The sequence below is a fragment of the Tachyglossus aculeatus genome, chromosome 16 (genome assembly GCF_015852505.1).
Source record: "Tachyglossus aculeatus isolate mTacAcu1 chromosome 16, mTacAcu1.pri, whole genome shotgun sequence".
Lineage (NCBI taxonomy): Eukaryota > Metazoa > Chordata > Mammalia > Monotremata > Tachyglossidae > Tachyglossus > Tachyglossus aculeatus.
The window spans coordinates 5,047,305-5,069,800 of NC_052081.1; the positions used below are offsets into that span (position 1 = coordinate 5,047,305).

Below are 22,496 nucleotides of genomic sequence, written 5' to 3' on the forward strand. Positions count from 1 at the left end.
TGGTACATTTTGGGGACTTCAGGGGGCATCCAACAAGGCGAGCGGGAAAGGGCGAGGAGGGGAAGTTACTCCCGCGACCCCCTGGGAGAGATCACTGAGGGAGGGGGTGAAGGTTGAGGGTTTGTTGGGCAGCTCCTCCGCAGCCCATGAAGTTTGCCATGAACAAAGTCAGCATGAGCGAACCAGGCTGGCAGAGCGAAGGCGATCGCGCCGTTTCCCGACTCCTGGACGTAGTGGAAAACGAACTCCAGGCTGGGCGGGAGAAAGGGGATCCCTCAGAGAAGCAGCTCCGGGTGGTGCTGGAAGATGCGGCTCTATGGCAGCAGTTCCGACAGGTCACCAACGAAATGATCGTGACCAAGAACGGCAGGTGAGCTGTTTGTCCTGGGGCTGGGCCGGGGATGGGCCAGGGAGAAGGAATTCCCCAGAAATATTAAGAAAGCCACTGTGCTTCCCACGAGACTGGCTGATTAATCTTTAATCAGATTGATTCAATTAGTTTCATCAGCTGATTAGAGAAGCAGCTTGGCCTGGTGGCTAGAGCTCTGGGCCTGGGTTCTAATCCTGGCTCTGCCACTTCATTCAGTTGGATTTATGGAGTGCTTAAGCCTGTCATGGGCGGGGAATGTGACTGTTTATTGCTGTATTGTACTTTCCCAAGCGCTTAGTACGGTGCTCTGTACGCAGTAAGTGCACAATAAATGTGATTGAATGACTGAATGTATGCAGAGCCCTGTCCTAAATGCTTGGGCGAATACAGCAATAAACAGACACATTTCCCGCCCAAGGCGTCTGCAGCGTGACCTTGGGTGAGTCACTTCACTTCTCTGGACCTCGGTTCCCTCATCTGGAAAATGGGGATGGAGACTGGGAGCCCCACATGGGACAGAAACTTTATCCAACCTGATTAGGTTGGCTCTACCCCAGCGCTTACGATGGTGCCTGGAACATAGTGCGCATTTAACAAATGCCACAGTTATTATTGATTATTAAACAGGCCCAGCGGTCCAGGCAGGTGACAGGTGCTTTCCTCCCGTATAGCTTAGCGGCGATGTTGGGGACTCATCTGGCCGGATGCAGCACCTGCCGGGGCTGAGGTGTCCAGCCTGGAATTTTCAGGCCAAGGAGTCGCCGGTGCCGGAAAACGGGGCCGTTGGATGCCCTGGGTGGTTGGGTGTCAGAGGCAGCTGGGATTTATCCAACTCTGCCCAAGCTCCTTGCATTCATTCATTCATTCAATCATATTTATTGAACGCTTACTGTGTGCAGAGCACCTTACTAAGCACTTAGCACTGTCCTAAGCACGTGTAATTTGAACTTGATCAGAACCCCAAGTCTAAAACCAGCTTAGTGGTCATCCACCACTCGAAAGGGATGACCAGAGGGCCACTGATGGCTTAATTATGTTACTGGTTAAGCATTTACTATGTGCCAAGCACTGTTCTAAACACTGGGATAGATACAAGTTAATCAGTTTGGACCCAGTTCCTGTCCCATATGGGGCTCACACTCTTCATCCCCATTTTCCAGAGGAGGTCATTGAGGCCCAGAGAAATGAAGTGACTTGCCTAAGGTCAAAAAGCAGACATGTGGCGGAGCTGGGATTAGAACCCAGGTCCTTCTGACGCCCAGGTTCTAGCCACCAAGCCATGCTGGCTTCCTTTCTCCTCCTTTGGGAGGGAATCCAAGCTCAAGCTTGCCCCTCTGGGAACAAGGAGGTGAGTGGATATATGAGGTGTATTTTTGTGGGGTTCCACAATTCCAATTTGGGGGAGAGAGAAGGCCATCCGCACACTTTCTTCTGGGATGAATCAGGATTTAATTGGGTGATGATTTCCTGGGGTGAACTGTAGTTTCTGGGGATTGTCCCCCGGGGAGGACAGATCTGGTCAATCAGCTTGTGGCAGGCTGGGCACCTGCCAACCTCATCGGGGCAAACGATCACCCTGGCCAGTGAGATGGCTCCTTGGCTTCGAGCCACACTGGTGCCACCTCAGTGAAAGAGTCATAGGGACCCCAAGGGCATCCCCCTCTAAATAATAATAATGATGATAATAATGGCATTTGTTAAGTGCTTACTACACACCAAGCAGTGTTCTGTGCACTGGGGTAGATACAAGATAATCAGGTTAGATGCTCATTGTGGGCAGGGGAACGTGTCTACCAAATCTGTTATATCGGACTCATCCAAGCACTTAGTACAGTGCTGTGCACACGGTAAGCGCTCGATAAATATGATCAAATTGGCTGGGAGCAGCTGGGGCAGGGAGTGAGGCTGGGCTGTGCAATCGCTTGGAATCATCCCAGCTCCTCGCCCGCGTTCAGTTCTCTTTAACGTAAGAGACGGTAGTTCCGGAGAACCTTTTCATTCCGTTGCCCCGACTTGCCGGACTGAATTTCTCTTTCATTACTTCTCAGGGGAAATGAAGAGAGATAGACTTGGGCATTTTCATTTCCTCCTGGCTCGGAGGTCTCTGATTTCTAGGGAGTAGGAGTTAGGAAGCAAGTCTAAAATCTCCACCTTCTTGTCGGCTCTGTGTACCTCTTAAGTACTTTGATATTCACTGAAGCCCCACAATGCTTTTGTAAACATCCTTCTGATTTGCTATTTCCGTATTTTCTTTTAATGTCTGCCTCCCTCCAAAGACTGTAGGCTCCTCGTGGGTGAAAATTGCATCTGTCGACTCTATTATATTGGAATAAAAACAATAATCATAATAATAATGGCAGTATTTGTTAAGAGTTTACTATGTGTCAAGAACTTAGCTCTGGGGGAGATACAAGATCATTAGGTCTCACGTGAGGCTTACAGTCTAAGGAGGAGGGAGAACAGGGATTGAACCCCCATCTTGCAGATGAGGGAACTGAGGCCCGGAGAAGTGAAATGACTTACCCAAGGTCACACGGCAGACAAGTGATGGAGCCTGTATTGGAAAATGGGGATTGAGACTGTGAACTCCACATGGGGCAGGGACTGTGTCCAAATCGATTTGCTTTTATCTACCCCGGCACTGAAGCCGGTATTGGAAAATGGGAATTGAGACCGTGAACTCCACATGGGGCAGGGACTGTGTCCAAATCGATTTGCTTTTATCTACCCCAGCACGTAGTACAGTGCCTGGTACACAGCAAGTGCTTAGCTTGCTGCCTGTTTACTTGTTTTGATGTCTATCTTCCCCCCACCACCCCACTTCTAGTCCGTGAGCCTATTGTGGGCAGGGATTGTTTCTGTTGTTGAACTGTATTTTCCAAGCACTTAGTACAGTGCTCTGCACACAGAAAGCACTCAATAAATACGACTGAATGAATGAACCCAATCCCCGGCTCTTTCCACTAGGCCAAACTGCTTCTCTACTTGTACTTTTCCAAGTGGTCAGTACAGGACTCTACACACAGTAAGTGCTCAATAGATACCATTGTTTCATCGATTCTACCTAGCCACTTTTCCCTCTTTTTACCCTCTCACCCTAACTCCCCTACCTTCCTACTCCCCCTCCCACTTACCAACTGATCTGTCTGCTTTTTCACGAGGACAAGGTCTCTTATAAAGCTGAAAAGATTAAGAATAAAGATCCAAAGAGCGGGAGTGCAGCTTTTCCATCCAAGAGTAAATGAGTAAAATCAATCAGTCAATCCATCATATTCATTGAGCCCTTACTATGTGCAGAGCACTGTACTAAGCGCTTGGGAGAGTACAATACAGCAGAATTTGCAGACCCGTTCCCTTTCCATAACGGGCTTACAGCCTTCAGTGTGATGCGTCGGGTAATGGCTTAAATTCCTTGCTCTTGCTTGGTACATCTGAGTATTTAGTAGTCAGCCCACCCTCAGCCCCACCGCACCTATGCACATATCCATAGAGTATTTATTTATTTAGTTAGTCATGTATTTGTTTATATTAATGTTTCCCCCTCTAGGCTGTAAGCTTGTTGTGGGCATGGAACATGTCTACCAACTCTGTTGTACTCTCCCAAGTGTTTAGTACAGTGCTGTGCACACAGTAAGCACTAAATAAATACCACAGATTGACTGATCCTTGAAATACATTTTAGGAAACCTTTGGCATTTCCCTTTTCCCCTCTCCTTCCGCTCCTTCTGTTTTCTTGGGATGGAGTGGCTCTCTTTCTTGACTCCCTCGGTGTTCTCTCTCCACACGGGTAGGGCACAGGGACGGGCAGATGGGAGAAGGCTCCTTCATCCCTAGCTGGAGCTGGGGATAAAAACCGGGAACGCAGATGTCTTGATTCCGGGTTAGCAGGCTTCGCCTCGCTCCAGCCTAAATCTCGCTCTGGTCCCAGATGACTTGACCCAGGCCCAGTTCTGCCCAGCCAAGCCTCCTCCCCGTTGGGTTCATTCATTCTTTCCTTCAATTGTATTTATTGAGTGCTTACTGTGTGCAAAGCACTGTACTAAGATACATTCCTGCCCACAATGAGCTAATTTCAGAGGGAGAGTGAAAAGAACGCAAACTTCCCCAAAAAGAAAAATGTCCTGTGGGATCCTGGGGAGGTTTCTTTCCAAACCATCCAGTGTGATTTGTGGGGTGTTGTGGTGGCGGGAGGGGTCACCTCCAGCAGGCCCCCTGAAGAGAAAGGTCACCCTCCCCTGCCCCCCCAAACATATACTCACACACACACAACACACACGCACCCCCACACACCCCTGCAGCCCAGCTGATTGTATCTCTGGCAAAAATCAGGGCTTGGAGGCTAACTGAAAACACCTGTTAGAGACAGGTTAGCAAATTAAACCTAAGTGGTCTTTGGAAGGCCAAATAACTCGACTTAGATTAGCATGTTTCGGACACAGAATCAGGAAGACTAATTCTCCGGAGAAGACACTAATGCTAGGAAAAGTCCAGGGAAAATGTGGAAGAGGAAGACTGGCAGCTAGTTGGATAGATACCATAACAACGATAACGGAAGAACCGTTAGAAAGGTTGCGGATTATGGCAGAGGACAGGGCGTTCTGGAGAAAGTATATCCATGGAGTCGCTATGAATCGGAAATGACTCATCATCATCAATCGTATTTATTGAGCACTTACTGTGTGCAGAGCACTGTACTAAGCGCTGGAGAAGTACAAGTTGGCAACATATAGAGACAGTCCCTACCCAACAGTGGGCTCACAGTCTAAAAGGGGGAAACAGAGAACAAAACATACTAACAAAATAAAATAAATAGAATAGATATGTACAAGTAAGATAAATAAATAGAGTAATAAATATGTACAAATATATACATATATACTCGATGCCACTTAATAATAATAATAGCGTATTGTTCTCTTGATCTGGCTCTGTTGATCGGACCTTGTATAATAATAATAATAGTAATAACAGCAACAAGAATAATGGTGGCATTTGTCACGTGCTTACTCTGTGCCAAGCAATGCACTAAGCATTAGAGTAGATACAAGATAATCAGGTCGGACACATCTCAGGTCGGACACATCTCTCTCCCGCACGGGACTCACAGTCTAAGTAGGAGGGAGTCTCGGGATTGAATCCCAATTTTACAGATGAGCATAGAGAAGTTAAGTGACTCACCCAAGGTCACACAACAGGCAAGTGGTCTATTGCATGTAAGCATTTAATTATGGCACTGTCGACAGCATGTTTACTCTGTGGAGATCAAAGAGCAGGAGCGGCTATTTTCATATCAGCTGTGTGATTTTGGGCAAGTCATTTAACTTCTCTGTGCCTCAGTTACCCCATCTGCAAAATGGGGATTAAGACTGTGAGCCCCACGTGGGACAACCTGATCACTTTATATCCTTCCCAGTGCTTAGAACAGTGCTTTGCACATAGTAAGTGCTTAACAAATGCCATTATTATTATTATTATTATATCAAGTACTAATTACGGCACTTATTCAGCATTTATAATGTGCCAAGCACTGTGATAGATATAGGATGATCAGCACTGACAGTCCTTGACCCATTAGGGGCTCACAGTCTAAGGTGGGGGGAGAAGAAGTCTTATACCCATACTTTACAGACGAGGAGAATGAGGCCTAAGTAGATTAACTGCCTCGCCCAAGATCACACAGCAGGTCCCTGGCCAAACTGGGATTAGAACCCAAGTCCCCAGCTTCCTGACTCTTTCACTTAGGCCATCCTGCCTCCCAGTGCTTTTCATTTCCAAGCCATCTTGTTCCTGCGGTGGCCAATGGCTAACATTGTCTGGCTTGGTTTGGGGCCTTCCTGGGATCTCCAGGCACGGGAAGAGATGGGGTGTGAAGTTATGGGAAGCACAGGCCTGGGAAACAGGAGACCTGGGTGGTTGTCCCAATTCCCCTACTTACCTGCTCTGTGTGACCTGAGCAAGTCACTTAATCTCCCTGTCCCTCAGTTTCCTCATCTGTAAAATGGGGATTAAGACTGTGAGCCCCTTGCGAGACAGGATTGTGTCCAACCTGTTAAATATGGTTAGCACATAATAAGAGTTTAACAAGTACCATGAAAAAAAAAAAGAAAAAAAAACAGGTGGCTTCTGGGGCCAGGACCCCAGGGAACGGGACTTCCCCAGCCACAAGGGACTGGGGCAATTGACAGCCCGATACCTGTTTCATCCTTATTTGCTCGTATCTACCCCAGCGCTCAGTACAATGCCTGTCACATAGACAGTAAGCCCGGTGTGGACAGGGATTGTCTCTCTTTATTGCTGAATTGCACTTTCCAAGCACTTCATCATCATCAATCGTATTTATTGAGCGCTTACTATGTGCAGAGCACTGTACTAAGCGCTTGGGAAGTACAAATTGGCAACATATAGAGACAGTCCCTACCCAACAGTGAGCTCACAGTCTAAAAGGGGGAGACAGAGAACAAAACCAAACATACTAACAAAATAAAATAAATAGAATAGATATGTACAAGTAAAATAGAGTAATAAATATGTACAAACATATATACATATATATATGTATATATACATATATGTATATATACAGGTATATATGTACTTGGTACACTTGGTACAGAGCTCTGCACACAGTAAGCGCTCAATAAATGTGATTGAATGAATGAATGAGGCCCTTAATAAATGCCACGGTTACTACGATTATTATTATTATTGTCATCCCTGCCGACCACGTCCCCTTCAGACGGATGTTCCCGGTCTTGAAGGTCAGCGTGACGGGCCTGGACTCAGACGCCATGTACTCCTTCCTGCTGGACTTTGCCCCCACGGACGGTCACCGCTGGAAGTACGTCAGCGGCGAGTGGGTGCCCGCCGGCAAGCCCGAGCCCTCCGGCCACAGCTGCGTCTACATCCACCCCGACTCCCCCAACTTCGGAGCCCACTGGATGAAGGCTCCGGTCTCCTTCAGCAAGGTCAAGCTCACCAACAAGCTGAGCGGAGGGGGGCAGGTATGCCTGTGTTCCTTCATCTTTTTATTTTTTTAATGGTATAAGTTAAGCACTTACTATGTGCCAGGCCCTGTTCTAAGCACTGGGGTAGATAAAAGGTAGTCAGATTGGACCCAATCCTTGTTCCACATAATAATAATAATTGTGGTACTTGTTAAGCACTTACTATGTGGCAGGCACTGTACTAAGTGCTGGTAGGAACCAGGAGATGAGGAGGATCACCTTGAGGGCAGCGAGCGTGGTCTATCCGTCAGGGATATTTAGTGAGTGCCTACTGTGTGCAGAGCACTCACTAGGCGCTTGAGAAGGTACGATACTACAGAGTGGGTGGAGGTGATCCCTGCCCACAAGGAGCTTATGGTCTTCAGGGAACGACGGAGATTAAGATAAATTAGAGAGAGGGGAAATGGAGTACATAGAGTAGGGTTGGGGTGCACACAGTCCCTGTCCCACATGGGGTTCACAGTCTCAATCCCCCTTTTACAGAGGAGGGATCTGAGGCATAGAGAAGTGAAATAACTCACCCAAGGTCACACAGCAGATGAGTGTCAGAGCCGGAATTAGAACCCAGGTCCTTCTGACTCTCAGGCCCGGGGCTCTAACCACTAGGCCACACTGCTTCTCTGTGTGGGCATCAAGAAATAACAAGGGTGCATTTAGACAATTAGAAGGACCCTCTCAGACCTCTTCTCCCACGGAAGCCAATTAGTCCCCGGAGTCCAGATGTAAACAGGAATAAACAGCTCTTAATTGGGGCTTTCATATTTTAATGGGCTTCCTGATACTGAAGAGAGGGCGAAGGGGGAGCAGGGGATTCGAGGCTGGGGGAAGGGTGGGGGTCCATTTTAGAGACCATTTCAAAAACCCGACTCTTTCCCAGGATTTGAAGGTGCTGGGGCGGGGTGGGAGGGAGGAGAAGAAATTGTTGATGAGTACTGGGGCTTTGTGGTCCCTTTTGTCGGGGGGTAAAGTGGCATGTTGGCAATAGTCAAATACCTGAGTAAAAAGCTACCCCTAAATGAAATAATTACCGTCTCCACTTCCGCGGAATGGTAATTATCGGTAGATTATTGGATGCGCGTCGGTTTTCAGGAAAAAAGGCTCCAGTGAGGAATGTCTCCTTCTAAGGTCCTTGAATTGGCACGGCTGGCTTTTGCCGAGATATTTTCAGTAGGGTAACACAAGAGCATCAGTCTGCAGGTGGGAGCTGAGGCCAGTCAGATGGAAGGGAGGGCCTGGAAGAGGAATCTGCATCCTGGCCTCTGCTCGGCCCCACGATCTGAACCCCCTCGGGCCAACCTCTCGGTCCGTTGGAGCCTCAGTTTGCTCAGCTGTGAAATGGGAGTAAAGGATACTGGCGAGCCGGAGAGGGAGCGGAGTTCTCTCTCATGTCTTGGCTGATCCGGGGTGTTGATTCGGGTCGCTCCATCAGACTTGGGTTTCCTTAGTTTATTTATCCATATCAGGGTCTGTCTCCCACCTCTCCCCTGACTTCTAGACTGTGAGCCCGTTGTGGGCAGGGATTATCTCTGTTGCTGAATTGTACTTCCCAAGCCCTTAGTACAGTGCTCTGCACACAGTAAGCGCTCAATAAATACGTTTGAATGAATGACCATAAGCTCACTGTGGTCAGGGAATGTGTTGACCCACACTATTGTCTTGGACACTCCCAAACGTTTAATAATAACAATAATAATGGTATTTGTTAAGCGCTTACTATGTGCAAAGCACTGTTCTAAGCATTCTGTTTACTATAGGGCTCTGCACACAATAAATTCTCAATACAAACATCTGATTGACTCATCACTCTCTGTAGAGCCTGTCTTCCCCTTGAGACTGTATGCTCATTTTGCACAGTCAGTTAATCATATTTATTGAGTGCTTATTGTGTGCAGAGCACTGTTTTAAGCACTTGGGAGAGGACAGCTGCAAACGGACACATTCCCTGCCCACAATGAGTTTACAGTCTAGAGGGGAGACAGATATGTTAATATAAATAAATAAATTACATATATGGACATAAATTTTGTGGGGCTGGGGGTGGTTGTGGTGAATAAAGGGAGCAAGTCAGGGTGACAAAGAAAGTAGTGGGGAAAGAGAAAATGAGGGCTTAGTCAGGGAAGGCTTTTTGAGGGAGATGTGCCTTCAATTAGGTTTTGAAGGTGGAGAGGGTAGATATTAAATCCAAAAGCAAATGACTTTAGTCAGTCAATCGTATTTACTGAGCACTCGCTGTGTGCAGAGCATTGAACTAAGCACTTGGGAGAGGATAATAAAACAATATACCAGAAACATTAGCAATATAGTGGATATTATCTGGAGTTGGGTTCTCTCCAGAGTTTTCAGTAGTTCCATTCACACCACCCCGGATTCTGTAGAATTCAGGGGACCCCTAATGCCACAAGATTACAGGCTCACCCCAATTTGGTATATCAGTTTGGTCCCTCTCTGGAGTGACCCCAGGAAATAAAATCAGGGAGAGAGAGGCAGGATAGCCCAGTGAAAAGAGCCCGGATCTTTGTGTCCAGAGGTCCTGGATTTTAATTCTGGCTCTGCCACCGGCCGGCTGTGTGACCTTGGGCAAGTCACTTCACTTCTCTGCTGCTCAGTGACCTCATCTGTCAAGTGGGGATTCAATCCCTGTTCTCCCTCCTACTTAGTCTCTGAGCCCCATGTGTAGGGCAGGGATTGTGTCTAACCTAATGAAGTATTATCTCCCTCAGCTCTGAGAACAGTGCTTGACACATAGTAAGCATTTAATAGATTCCATAATTATTAATGAATTGATCATTAAAGCACTGAAATGTTTGCTTGTTTTGGGCTGCTGGGTGAGCAATGGTCCCTTACAACAATATCCATGCCCCGCCTGCTATTCCGACTCCCACTGGGAAGTGGAAAGTGGCTGAAACGGGGAGGGCTAGTTGGCAAGGCTACTGGTGGCCACCAAGAACACCAGGCACCCCTCTGTCTGTTTCCCTCTCCCCTCCCCCAAATTCCAGATGGGAGACAGAGCATTTGATAACTGGACTGTCCAGTATCAAGCCAAGCCACTGACCACACAGGGGTCAATAGCTTGGGAGCCAAGAACAGTGCATTGGTTGTATACCTACCTGGAAGAGTGGATAAAGCACAGGCTGGTGAGCCAGAAGGTTATGGGTTCTAATCCCGGTTTTGCCACTTGTCTGCTGTGTCACAACCTTGGACAAGTCACTTCACTCTTCTATGCCTCAGTTACCTCATCTATAATATGGGGTGTGAGACTGTAAGCCCCATGTGGGTCAGGGCCTGTGTCCACCTCTGCGCTAATACAGTGCCGGGCACATGGTAAGTGCTTAACAAATACCACAATTATTATTATTATTACCAACCTTAGCTCTGTTGACTAAGATAACAATTTTTCTCTCTCCTCTCTGTATCCCCCTTTCGCGTCCCCTGTCACCCTCTATCTCTCTCCCCTGTTTCTCTCTCTCTTTTTCTCTCCTGGTTCCTTTCCTCATCCGGCTCTCCTTGTCTGTCTCTGCCACTCATCGGTTTCTCTCTCTTTGTATGTCTTTCTTCTCATCTGACTGTTCTCTCTCTCTCTCTTCCTGGGTGTCTCTGCCTGTCCCTCTTTCCTTATCTGTCCCTTGTCTGTCTCTTCCTTGCATGTTTCTCCTCATTCTCCTACCTTTCTCTTTCCTTGCCTCCTTCTGTCTCTCCTTGTCCATCTCTCTCTCTCTCTGCCCTTACCTGAGTGTCTCTCTCCGTGGCCTCCGACCGTCTCTCCTAGATCATGTTGAACTCCCTGCACAAGTATGAGCCGCAGGTTCACATAGTACGCGTGGGAAGCACCCACCAGATGGTGATGAACTGCTCCTTCCCCGAGACCCAGTTCATAGCCGTGACGGCCTACCAGAACGAGGAGGTAGGTGGGGAGGGTAGCACAGGGAGGGCACGATTTCTGATTAGTTGGGTGGATGGATGGATGGATGGTTGGATGGATGGATGGATAGATGGATGGATGGATGGATGGATGGATGGATGGCAAAATATCTGTCTGTCTGGCAGGCTGGCTGGTTGGTTGGCTGATTGGCTGGGTAGACAAATGGGACAATGTCTGTCTGCCTGGTTGGCTGGTTGGCTTACTGGCTTGTTGGCTCACTGGATGGTTGACCGGCTGGTTCGTCGGCCAGCTGGCTAGTTGGCTGGCAGATTGGCTGGCAGGATGGGCAGATGGCTCCCCCTGACCTTGGTTTGCTTGGGAAGCTCCTTGCTCTTCTCACAGAGGAAGAACAAATGAGCACAACTTTCTCCCCAGCACAAATTACTCCTCACTCTGGGCGAGCAGGCAAGCAACTATCTTCATGTCTAGTTTAGTTCCCCAGTGGCCAACAATAATAATAATGGCATTTATTAAGTCCTTACTATGTGCAAAGCACTGTTCTAAGCTCTGGGGAGGTTACAGGTGATCAGGTTGTCCCACGGGGGGCTCACAGTCTTAATCCCCATTTTCCAGATGAGGGAACTGAGGCACAGAGAAGTTAAGTGACTTGCCCAAAGTCACACAGCTGACAATTGGCAGAGCCGGGATTTGAACCCATGACCCCTGACTCCAAAGCCCGGGCTCTTTCCACTGAGCCACACTGCTTCTCTAATAGGAATGGCCCCTCCCTACCCAGTCCGCGTCCCTTCCTACCCACTGAGGTCCCTTTGGGAGGTGGATTCAGAGAGAAGAAGTCAGAGTGATCTCCCAGGAAACAATTTCCCTAGACTGTCCCAGCGATAAAGCCTCTGTGTCTTTGCTCATGGCAGCTCCACTGACCCTGCTTGTCTTTGCTCCCTCAAGATCACGGCTCTCAAAATCAAGTACAACCCTTTCGCCAAAGCCTTTCTGGATGCCAAGGAAAGGTGAGCTCTCTGCGGGCAACTGAGGAGACCAAGTCCAAAGACGGGCGAGGGAGTTGGGGCGGCCGAATACTGTGGGGGTGGGGAGCCAGGCTATCGGCCTTTTTTTTTTTTTAATGGTATCTGTTAAGTGCTTACTACGTGCCAGGTACTGTACTAAGCACTGAAGTAGGTGCAAGCTAATCAGACTGGGCACAGTCCATGTCCCACGTGGGGCTCTCGGTCTTAATCCCCATTTTACAGATGAGGGAGCTGAGGCACAGACGCTCTGGGTTCTAATCAAATTCCACGTGATTTTCATATAATGGGCTCAATGGTTTTGCATATTATAAGCACTACGGAGGGTGCTCTTTTGACCTAAGAGCTTAGTACAGTGCTCTGCACACAGTAAGTGCTCAATAGATGTGATAGAATGAATGCACGAATGAACAACAAAAGTGTGGTGACAGCACACCCGTCTATAACCAGATGGATATAAATTATTTAGGAAACATTGCTCAGAAAAAAAAGGATCCCTTGGTAGGGTCAGGGTTAAACAGGAAGAGGTTGGCTTCACGTGAGCGGTGCAGAAAAGGAACTGAGGGTCCTAGTGGACCAGAAGTTGAATGAGTGAGCAATCGGCTCACGTGGTATTGAGATGTATGAACTGATTTCTGTTCCACAGGGTAATAGAAGAAGTGAGAGTAGGATTAGCAGTAGCAGTAATAAAAATAATAATGATGATGGTATTTGTTAAGTGCTTACTATGTGTCAAGCACTGTCCTAAGCGCTGGGGTAGATACAAGGTAAGCAGGTTGTCCCATGTGGGACTCACAGTCTTAATCCCCATTTTACAGATGAGGTAACTGAGGCACAGAGAAGCTAAGTGACTTGCCCAAAGTCACACAGCTGACAAGTGGCAGAGCCGAGATTAGAGCCCACGAACTCTGACTCCCAAGCCCATGCTCTTTCCACTGAGCTCTGCTGCTACTCATAACAGTAGTGGTATGGGCAGTGTGAGCCTGTTGTGGGATTATCTCTATTGGTTGATGAATTGTACTTTCCGGGAGCTTAGTACAGTGCTCTCCCCCTCGTCCCCCTCTCCATCCCCCCCATCTTACCTCCTTCCCTTCCCCACAGCACCTGTATATATGTATATATGTTTGTACATATTTATTTATTTATTTATTTATTTTACTTGTACATATCTATTCTATTTATTTTATTTTGTTAGTATGTTTGGTTTTGTTCTCTGTCTCCCCCTTTTAGACTGTGAGCCCACTGTTGGGTAGGGACTGTCTCTATATGTTGCCAATTTGTACTTCCCAAGAGCTTAGTACAGTGCTCTGCACATAGTAAGCACTCAATAAATACGATTGATGATGATGATGATGATGCTCTGCACACAGTAAGCGCCCAATAAATACGATTGAGTGAATGAATGAATTTATTGAGCACCTACTAGATGGAGACACTCTGCTTCGCATTAAGGACCGACAACTGAGGCACAAGGCCTCTCGGCTCCACCAATTAGCTGCTATGTGACCTTGGGCAAGTCACTAAACTTCTCAATGCCTCAGTTGCCTCCTCTGTAAAATGGGGATTCAATAGCTGTTCCCCGACCTACTTGGGCTGGGAGCCCCATGTGGGACAGAAACTGGGTGCCACTTAGTAATAATAATAATTGTGGTATTCGTTAAGCCCTTACTATGTGCCAAGCACTGTATTGAGCCCTGGGGAAGATAAAAGATAATCAAGTCCTGCATGGGGCTCCCAGTATAAGGAGGAGGGAGGAGGTATTGAATTCCCATTTTGCAGTTGAGGTAACTGAGGCCCAGAATAGTTAGATGACTTGCCTAAGGTCACACAGCAGTTGAGTGGTGGAGCTGGGATTAACAACAAGTCCTTCCAACTCCCAGGCCCATGCTCTATCCACTAGGCCACTCTGCTTCTCTCTCCCAAGCGCTCAGTACAGTGCTCTATACAAAGACGGTGCTCATTAAATAGCATTAATTAATCGTTGGAGTCTCCAACTAGAAACAATAGATGGAGATGGAATCCTCCTGGGGCTTCAGGACCGGGAATCTGTGTGATGGAATTGATTCTAGTGCTCTCTCTCATTCCTAATGCCTGGACCCCAATCTGCTCCTTTCAGCAGCCTGTGACTCAGTTTCCCACTTGTAAAATAGGGCTAATGATAGGCGCTGACCCTCTGACCTCTTGGGGGGTTTTATGTGATAATGTACAGGAAATGATGATAATGAATAGATTAATAAATGCAATGGGATAATATTTCTTCATGTCCTTTTGTGCTCTGAGGCCAGTCTTGCAATAGCATCTGCGGTAATTTCTGAGGTTCTATCTGCTTTCCAATCACAAACCCCGCATTCAGTCATTCTCTACCATCGCAGTAGCGCTACCCACTAAGATACGTGCTAATTAAATCTTTTAGTTCCATTTAGAGAGTCTGGCAAATCCGCATTCAGCCCCAGAAAATGCAGCAGGTAAATAAAATGGGTTTTACTGACAGGAAATGCTATTGAGGGGAAAGCTGCCGTTTTTACAAACTAAATGGAGTTTGCCTTTGTTTATCCACAAGGGGAAAATGTGCTAAATAATGCATCATTTCCCAGTCAGCATCTTGGGCCATAATTTTCTTTGAAGGGCCGACGAGAGGGGAACAGAACGTACAGAACATCTTGAGTGGAACTCCCCGCTCTCCGGTCTGGAGGGATGTATTTGTCGGGCTGGGGGGAAGGTGCCATCTTGTTGGCTGCTGCCAATGGTGGATTGGAGGTGGAGACAAACGCCTTGACCCACTCTGGATTTTCCACACAGTTGCCAAAGAGTTTGCGGATTATCCAGTCCCTCCGCTCTTTCCCTTCTGCTTCTCACCCTCCCTTTCTTCCTCTTTATCTCTCTCGCTTTGCATCTGCCTCCGGCAGCTCCTTGGCCTCATCCTCCCTCTGGCCTAAAACTCCCACCCCCTTTACATCCGACAGACCACCACGCTCCCCGCCTTCAAATCCTTATTAATAATAATGATAATGGCATTTATTAAGCGCTTACTACGTGCAAAGCACTGTTCTGAGAGCTGGGGAGGTTATGAGGTGATCAGGTTGTCCCACATGGGGCTCACAGTCTTAATCCCCATTTTCCAGATGAGGTAACTGAGGCCCAGAGAAGTTAAGTGACTTGCCCAAGTCACACAGCTGACAATTGGCGGAGCCTGGATTTGAACCCATGACTTCTGATTCCAAAGCCCTCGCTCTTTCCACTGAGCCACGTGATTTTATTAAAATCACACCTTCCCCGACTAAATCCTCATTCTTTCTACTCTCTCTCCCTTCTGTTTTACCTACACACTTGGCTCTATACCCTTTAAGCTCTTGATAGTCACCCAGCCTCAACCCTATAGCACTTATGTATATAAGTATATCATATTATATAATATATTTTATAATATACATATAATATACACATTATATATTTTCATACATATATCATATATCACGCATATGATATAATAACCTATAAAATATTGCATTATATGTTATATAATAAATATATGTAATTTATTATATCATATACTATATAATACAATATATTATAGGTTATTATATTGCTATATATTATATAATAATATATTATGTTTTATATGTTATACATATATAATAAAATATAAATATATAAACTTATATTGTATGGACAGATATGTCCATAATTTATGTTTCCCCCACCTTTTTTAATAGAATTCGTTAAGCTCTCACTATGTGCCAGGCACTGTCCTCAGTGCTGGGATACATAATAATAACAATTGTGGTATTTGTTCAGCACTTACTATTTGGCAGCGTGGAAAGAGCACAGGCTTTGGAATCAGGAGTCAAGGGTTCAAATCCCGGCTCCGCCACTTAGCTGTGTGACTTTGGGCAAGTCACTTAACTTCTCTGTGCCTGTTACCTCATCTGTAAAATGGGGGGTTAAGACTGTGAGCCCCCCGTGGGACAACCGGATCACCTTGTAACCTCCCCAGTGCTTAGAACAGTGCTGTGCACATAGTAAATGCTTAATAAATGCCATTATTATTATTATTTGGCAGGCACTGTTTAAAGCACTGAGGTGGATACAAACAAACCAGGTTGGACACAATTCCTGTCCCACGTGGGGCTCGCGGTCTTAATCCTCATTTTAACAGATGAGGTAACTGTGGCACAGAGACGTTAAGTTACTTGCTCAAAGTCACACAGAAGACAAATGGTGGAGCCGGGACTCCTAGGCCCAGGCCCCTGCTCTATCCACTAGGCTACACTGCTTCTCTGAACTCCATCGAAATTGTAAGCTCCTTGTGGACGGGGTCCGTGTCTACCAACTCTGGTGTACTGTGCTCTCTCAAGCTCTTAGTACAGTGCTCTGCGTATAATAAGTGCTCACTAAATAACACTGATTAATTGGTTGAAATGAAGGAAATCAGGCCAGTAAGTTGCCAGCAGGCACGACTCAGGAGATGGAGACTAAAGTTGCTGTGTAGAGCAAGAGTTGGAAGTTGTCGGGCCCTCTGGATGTGGTCCAACTCGAGTGTTTTAATTAATTAATTAATCAATCAATCAATCATATTTATCCTCTAGACTGTAAGTTCGTTGTGGGCAGGGAATGTAGCTGTTTATTGTTGTATAGTACTCTCCCAACTGCTTAATACAGTGCTGTACTAACACTAAGCCCTCAATCAATACAACTGACTGACTGACTGAGCATTTACTTTGTGCAGAGCACTGTACTAAGCGCTTTCCATGCCACCAGTGTCTCAAGATGGAGCCAGGATTGGGAGAATGGAGGAGGAGGGAAGGTTGAGTGAGACTGGGTAAAGGGGCAGGTTAGGTTAGAGACCCCCTGGAAGCCAGGTTCATTATGGGCAGAGAATGAGTCTGCTAATCTTGTTATATCGTACTCTCCCAAGCGCTCAGTACAGTAATCTGCACATTGTAAGTGCTCCATAAATACCACTGATTAACCGATTGATGAAAGCACTCCATCTGAACGACACCCAGCGGGCCCGACAACCTCCATCTCTTGCTCTACACAACCACTTCAGTCTCCTTCCCCTGAGCCCTGCCTGCTGACAATTTACCAGTCCAGTTCAGTGCTCTGCACATAGTGAGCGCTCAATACATCCCATCGATCGATTGGTGGATTGGCTGGTCCCCCAAGGGCAAGCTCTGAATGACCCCCCCTACCCCCGCCGCTCCCATGTAGCGGCTGCCTGACCAGAGAGGGCTAGTGGAAGACGTGAACCTAGCCAGCGGTTGGATCTCTCTTTCCTTTTTCAGAAACCATCCCAAGGAAGTGCCGGAAGCCATTCCGGAGGGCCAACACATGACCTTCTCCCACTGTGAGTGTCGCCCTGGGGGCTCAGGGGTAAATGTCAAGAGGAAGGGGCCTTCTCAGCCCCTTATCTGCCCCCCACTCAAAATCCATCTAGAGCCAAACCCTCGTCCTCATCATCAATCGTATTTATTGAGTGCTTACTATGTGCAGAGCACTGTACTGAGCGCTTGGGAAGTACAAATTGGCAACATATAGAGACAGTCCCTACCCAACAGTGGGCTCACAGTCCTCGGCCCCTGTTAGCCCCGACTGGCCAAGATCAGCTCTAACCCTCTTCCTCCCCTTCTAGGCTGTAAGCTCCTTATGGACAGGGAATACCTGCTAATTCTGTTGGATAATAATAATTATAATAATGATGGTATTTGTTAAGCGCTGGGGTAAGTCCAGAGTAATCAGGTTGGACACAGCCTTCCTGACTTTGAATTTAAGATCAAAGAGAGGGGAAAAATATGTCAGTCTCTTTCTCTCATCTCTGTGTCTCTCTGTGTGTCTCTGTGTCTCTCTGTTTCTCGTTCCAGTGGGAGGCTGGTTGGTTTCCAATCCCGACGCGGTGGGCCCGGCCGGAAACTCCAACTACCAGTACCTGGGCCGTTTGCCTCTGCCGGTTCCTCACTCCCACCACGGCTGCGAACGCTACGGGGGGCTTCGAGGGGCCCGGGCCTCCCCCTACCCGGCCCCCTATCTGCCCCCCAGGAATGATGCCCAGACAGGTGGGACTTGGCTAACTGAAGCCCAGAGGGGATGGGGTTGGCGACCCCGGTGCAAGGGAAGACTGCCCCAGAGCGCAACCTTTCTGACCTCAAAATCTGCCTAGAGACAAACCCATCTAGCGATGGTTCTGAATTAAGCCTTCCCCTTCCTCAGCCCCCCACAGGGTCTGCCGTTTGGCTTCTTCTGGCTTGTCTTAAGGGAGAGAAGCAGTGTGGTCTAATGGTTAGAGCCCGGGCCTGGGTGCCAGAAAGACCTGGGTTCTAATCCCGGCTCCACAACTTGCCTGCTGTGTGACTTTGGATGAGTCACTTCATTTCTCTGCGCCTCAGTTCCCTCATCTGTAAAATGGGGACTGAGCCCGTGAGCCCCATGTGGGACAGAGACAGTTGTCCAACCTGATAAACTCGTATCTACCCCTGTGCTTAGAACAGTGCTTGGCACCTAGTATGCGCTTAACAAATATCACAGTTATTATTATTATAATGCCTGACACATCGGAAGTGCTTAGCAAATACCATAAAAATTAAGAATGATTGTGCTATTTGTGTAACATTTCCTAAACAAAGTACATAGTAAGTGTTTAACAAATACCACAATTATTATTATTATTACAATGCCTGGCACACAGGAAGTGCTTAACTACTACCATAAAAAATAAGAATAATTGTGCTATTTGTTTAGCACTGCCTAAACAAAGTACATAGTCAGCGCTTAACAAATACCGCAATTACTATTATTATTACAATGCCTGGCACACAGGAAGTGCTTAACAAATACCTATAAAAAATAATAATAATTGTGCTATTTGTTTAACACTTCCTAGGTGCCAAACTCTGTGCTAAGCACTGGGATAGATACCCTTACAAGCAGATTGAGTACAATTCCTGTCCCCTATGGGGCTCACCAATCAATAGTATGGATCAAGCCTCGGTGGAACAGGAACAGCGCTCAGTATAGGGCTAGGCACCGAACACTGTCATTACCACTGAGGGCAGAGCACTGTATTGGACGCTTGACGGAATGCAGTGCAGGTAAGACACCATCTTTTCCCTGCAGGTGCTTCTAATCTCCATTTTCTGTCATCCTTGGCAATCCCCTGCCTCTTCCTTCAATGCAGCTCTCCGACTACAACCCAGCCCACACACCTTGCACCTGTAATGCCAATCTTCTCACTGTCCCTCCATCTGTTTATCACATTGTGGACCTCTCGCCTACGTCCTGCCGGGCCTCAGGAACCTCTTCCCTCCTTAAATCCGACACCCATTTCCTCTCCCTCCAGTTCAGAGCCTTATTGAAGGTCCATCTCCTCCAAGAGGCCTTCTTCAACTAAGTCCTCCTTTTCTCTTCTCCCACTCCCTCCTGCATCGCCCTGAGTTGCTCCCTTTATTCATCCCCTCTCTCAGCCCCACAGCACAAATTTGTCATTTATTTACTTCTAGTAAGGTCTGTCTCCCCCTCTAGACTATAACCTTGTTCTGGGCAGGGAACATGTCTATTTATTGTTCCGTTGTCCTCTCCCAAACACTTAATACAGTGCTTGGCACACAGTGAGCGCTCAATAAATGACTGACTGACTGACTCCCCTTTCAGGATTGCACCTGGAGTGTTTCCAGTGGTCTACCAGTCTTGGCTATGGGAGTAAGCAGAGGCATACCCATTCCATTCCTAGCTTGGGCAGCGGCTTGTGAGTGGAAGGCCATCATCATCATCATCAATCGTATTTATTGAGCGCTTACTATGTGCAGAGCACTGTACTAAGCGCTTGGGAAGTACAAATTGGCAACATAGAGAGACAGTCCCTACCCAACAGTGGGCTCACAGTCTAAAAGGCCATCTACTAGAGGTCAAAACTCACCCGTCCTGGGCAACAGCAGCATAGGAGAAAGTTGAGGGTGGAGACTCAAGTTGACGGTGCGGAAGAAGGCAGTGGTCAACTACTTCCATATCGTTACCAAGAAAACACTACCAGAGTGATTGCAGATGGAGAGTGGGTCATTCCGGGACGGATGTGTCCATGGCGTCGCTATGGGTCGGAGACGACTCGACAGCATAAGACAAGAGAAGATTGACTGACGTAACTCCCGACTGTTGTGATTCTTCCCGCAGTGAATTTCATGGAGAACTCAAGCCATAACCTTCAGGTTTTCCCCGGCCATGACAGCTGGACGGCCCTACCCTCCGCCCACCACTCCAGCGGGCAGCCCGGACCCCTCGCCGGCTCGGCCCCCGCCCCCGGCCCCAGGTATGGATGTATCCTTTATGGCATTTCTTAAGCGCTTACTATGTGTCAAACACTGTTCTAAGCGCTGGGGTTAATTAGGTTGGACACAATCCCTGTGCCGCGTGGGGCTCGCAGTCTAAGTAGGCGGGAGAACAGGTGTCCCCATTTTACAGATGAGGGAACTGAAGCACAGAGAAGTAAAGTGACTCGCCCAAGGTCACACAGTAGACAAGTGGCAGAGCCGGGAAGAGAACCCAGGTCCTCTAACTCCCAGGAGAGGTGAGGGTAAAGGGCAGTTGGGAGAAGAGCTGGTGAGAAGCCAAGAGTCTGACTTGAGGGAGGTAGGAGGGGTTCAGGTAGCGGAGAGATGGAGGCCGGAGGCAGGGAGGCCGCGAAGAGGCTCAGTTATAAAAATAATAATCATGATGATGATGGTATTTGTTAAGTGCTTACTAGGTGTCAGGCACTGGTCTAAGCACTGTTCTAAACTGTCCCTCAGTTCCCTCATCTGTAAAATGGGGATAATAATCATAATAACGGCATTTATTAAGTGCTTACTATGTGCAAAGCACTGTTCTAAGCGCTGGAGAGGTTACAAGGTGATCGGGTTGCCCCACGGGGGGCTCACAGTCTTAATCCCCACTTTATAGATGAGGTATCTGTTAGGCACAGAGAAATTAAGTGACTTGCCCAAACTCACGCAGCTGACAATTGGCGGAGCCGGGATTTGAACCCATGACCTCTGACTCCAAAGCCCGGGCTCTTTCCACTGAGCCACGTTGCTTCACGCTGCTGACGAAGATGGTGAGCCCCATGTGGGATAGGGATTGCGTCCAACCTGATTTGCTTGTATCCGCCTCAGCGCTTGGTACAGCGCCTGGCAAGTAGTAAGTGTTTAAGTACTATAGTTATTGCCGTTATGGGTGGAGGGCAAGGCGAGAAGCTCAGATTGAGACATCCATCGGGGCCTGAGGGGCTGAGGCCGAGGAGAGGTTAGGGGGGAGGTTGAGGCTCCAATCCTCAGGCTCCTCATCTGTTCTCTGTGTCTGTCTGTGTCTCTGTCTGTAGCCACTACCCCTGCCTGTGGACCATCGGGAGCGGGAGCGGGGGGCCGGACGGAGCCCCCGCCTCACCGGGCACATTCCTCCGAAGCAACCCAGTCCTCCCTGCCCCTGCAGCATCCACCGTCCCCCTACCAGGAGCCCCCTCTGCAGGCCCCGAGACCCCGGGGGACGCCTCCCTGCCCAGCATCGCTCTGCCCACCTGGACAGCCCTACCTGCCCATTCCTTCTAGCTGGAGGGGAAGAAGGGTGGCACCAGATCGGCTCTCTTGCACCTGGGGCCACAGAGCAAAGAAGAAGCTCCGTCCCCTTGCCTGTCCCCCTGATCCCATCCTCCATCCCCCCACCCCGGACACCCTGCTGGGTGGGGGGGTGGGGAGACAGGTTGACAGCAGCGTGGCCTAGTGGATAGAGCACAGCCTGGGAGTCAGAAGGACCTGGGTTCTAATCCTGGCTCTGCCACCTGTCTGCGATGTGACCTTGGGCAAGTTACTTCACGTCTCTGGGAATCAGTTACCTCATCTGTAAAATGGGGGTTGAGCGTGTGCGCCCCACATGGGACAGGGACTGGGTCTATCCCAATTTGCTTGGGTCCACTCCAGCGCTTAGTACAGTGCCTGACACATAGTAAGCACTTAACAAATTTCAGTTCTTCTCCTCCTCCTCCTCCTCCTCCTCCTTCTTCTTCTTCTTCTTCCTTCTTCTTTCTTCTTCTTCTTCTTCTTCTTCTTCTTCTTCTTCTTCTTCTTCTTCTTCTTCCTTCTTCTTCTTCTTCTTCTTCTTCTTCTTCTTCTTCCTCCTTCTTCTTCCTCTTCTTCTTCTTCTTCTTCTTCCTTCTTCTTCCTCTTCTTCCTCTTCTTCTTCTTCTTCTTCTTCTTCTTCCTTCT

At 47.9% G+C, this 22,496-nt stretch overlaps 1 protein-coding gene across 1 annotated transcript; it reads left to right on the plus strand.

Annotated features, from left to right (window-relative positions):
* The first annotated feature begins 146 nt into the window (after window positions 1–146).
* On the plus strand, window positions 147–21,842 carry TBX19 (T-box transcription factor 19). The gene is made up of 8 exons (XM_038757860.1): window positions 147–370; window positions 7,107–7,371; window positions 11,141–11,275; window positions 12,197–12,258; window positions 17,559–17,620; window positions 18,135–18,326; window positions 20,434–20,569; window positions 21,617–21,842. The coding sequence occupies exons 1-8, from the start codon at window positions 147–149 to the stop codon at window positions 21,840–21,842; spliced, it is 1,302 nt and encodes a 433-aa protein (XP_038613788.1).
* The last annotated feature ends 654 nt before the right edge of the window (window positions 21,843–22,496 follow it).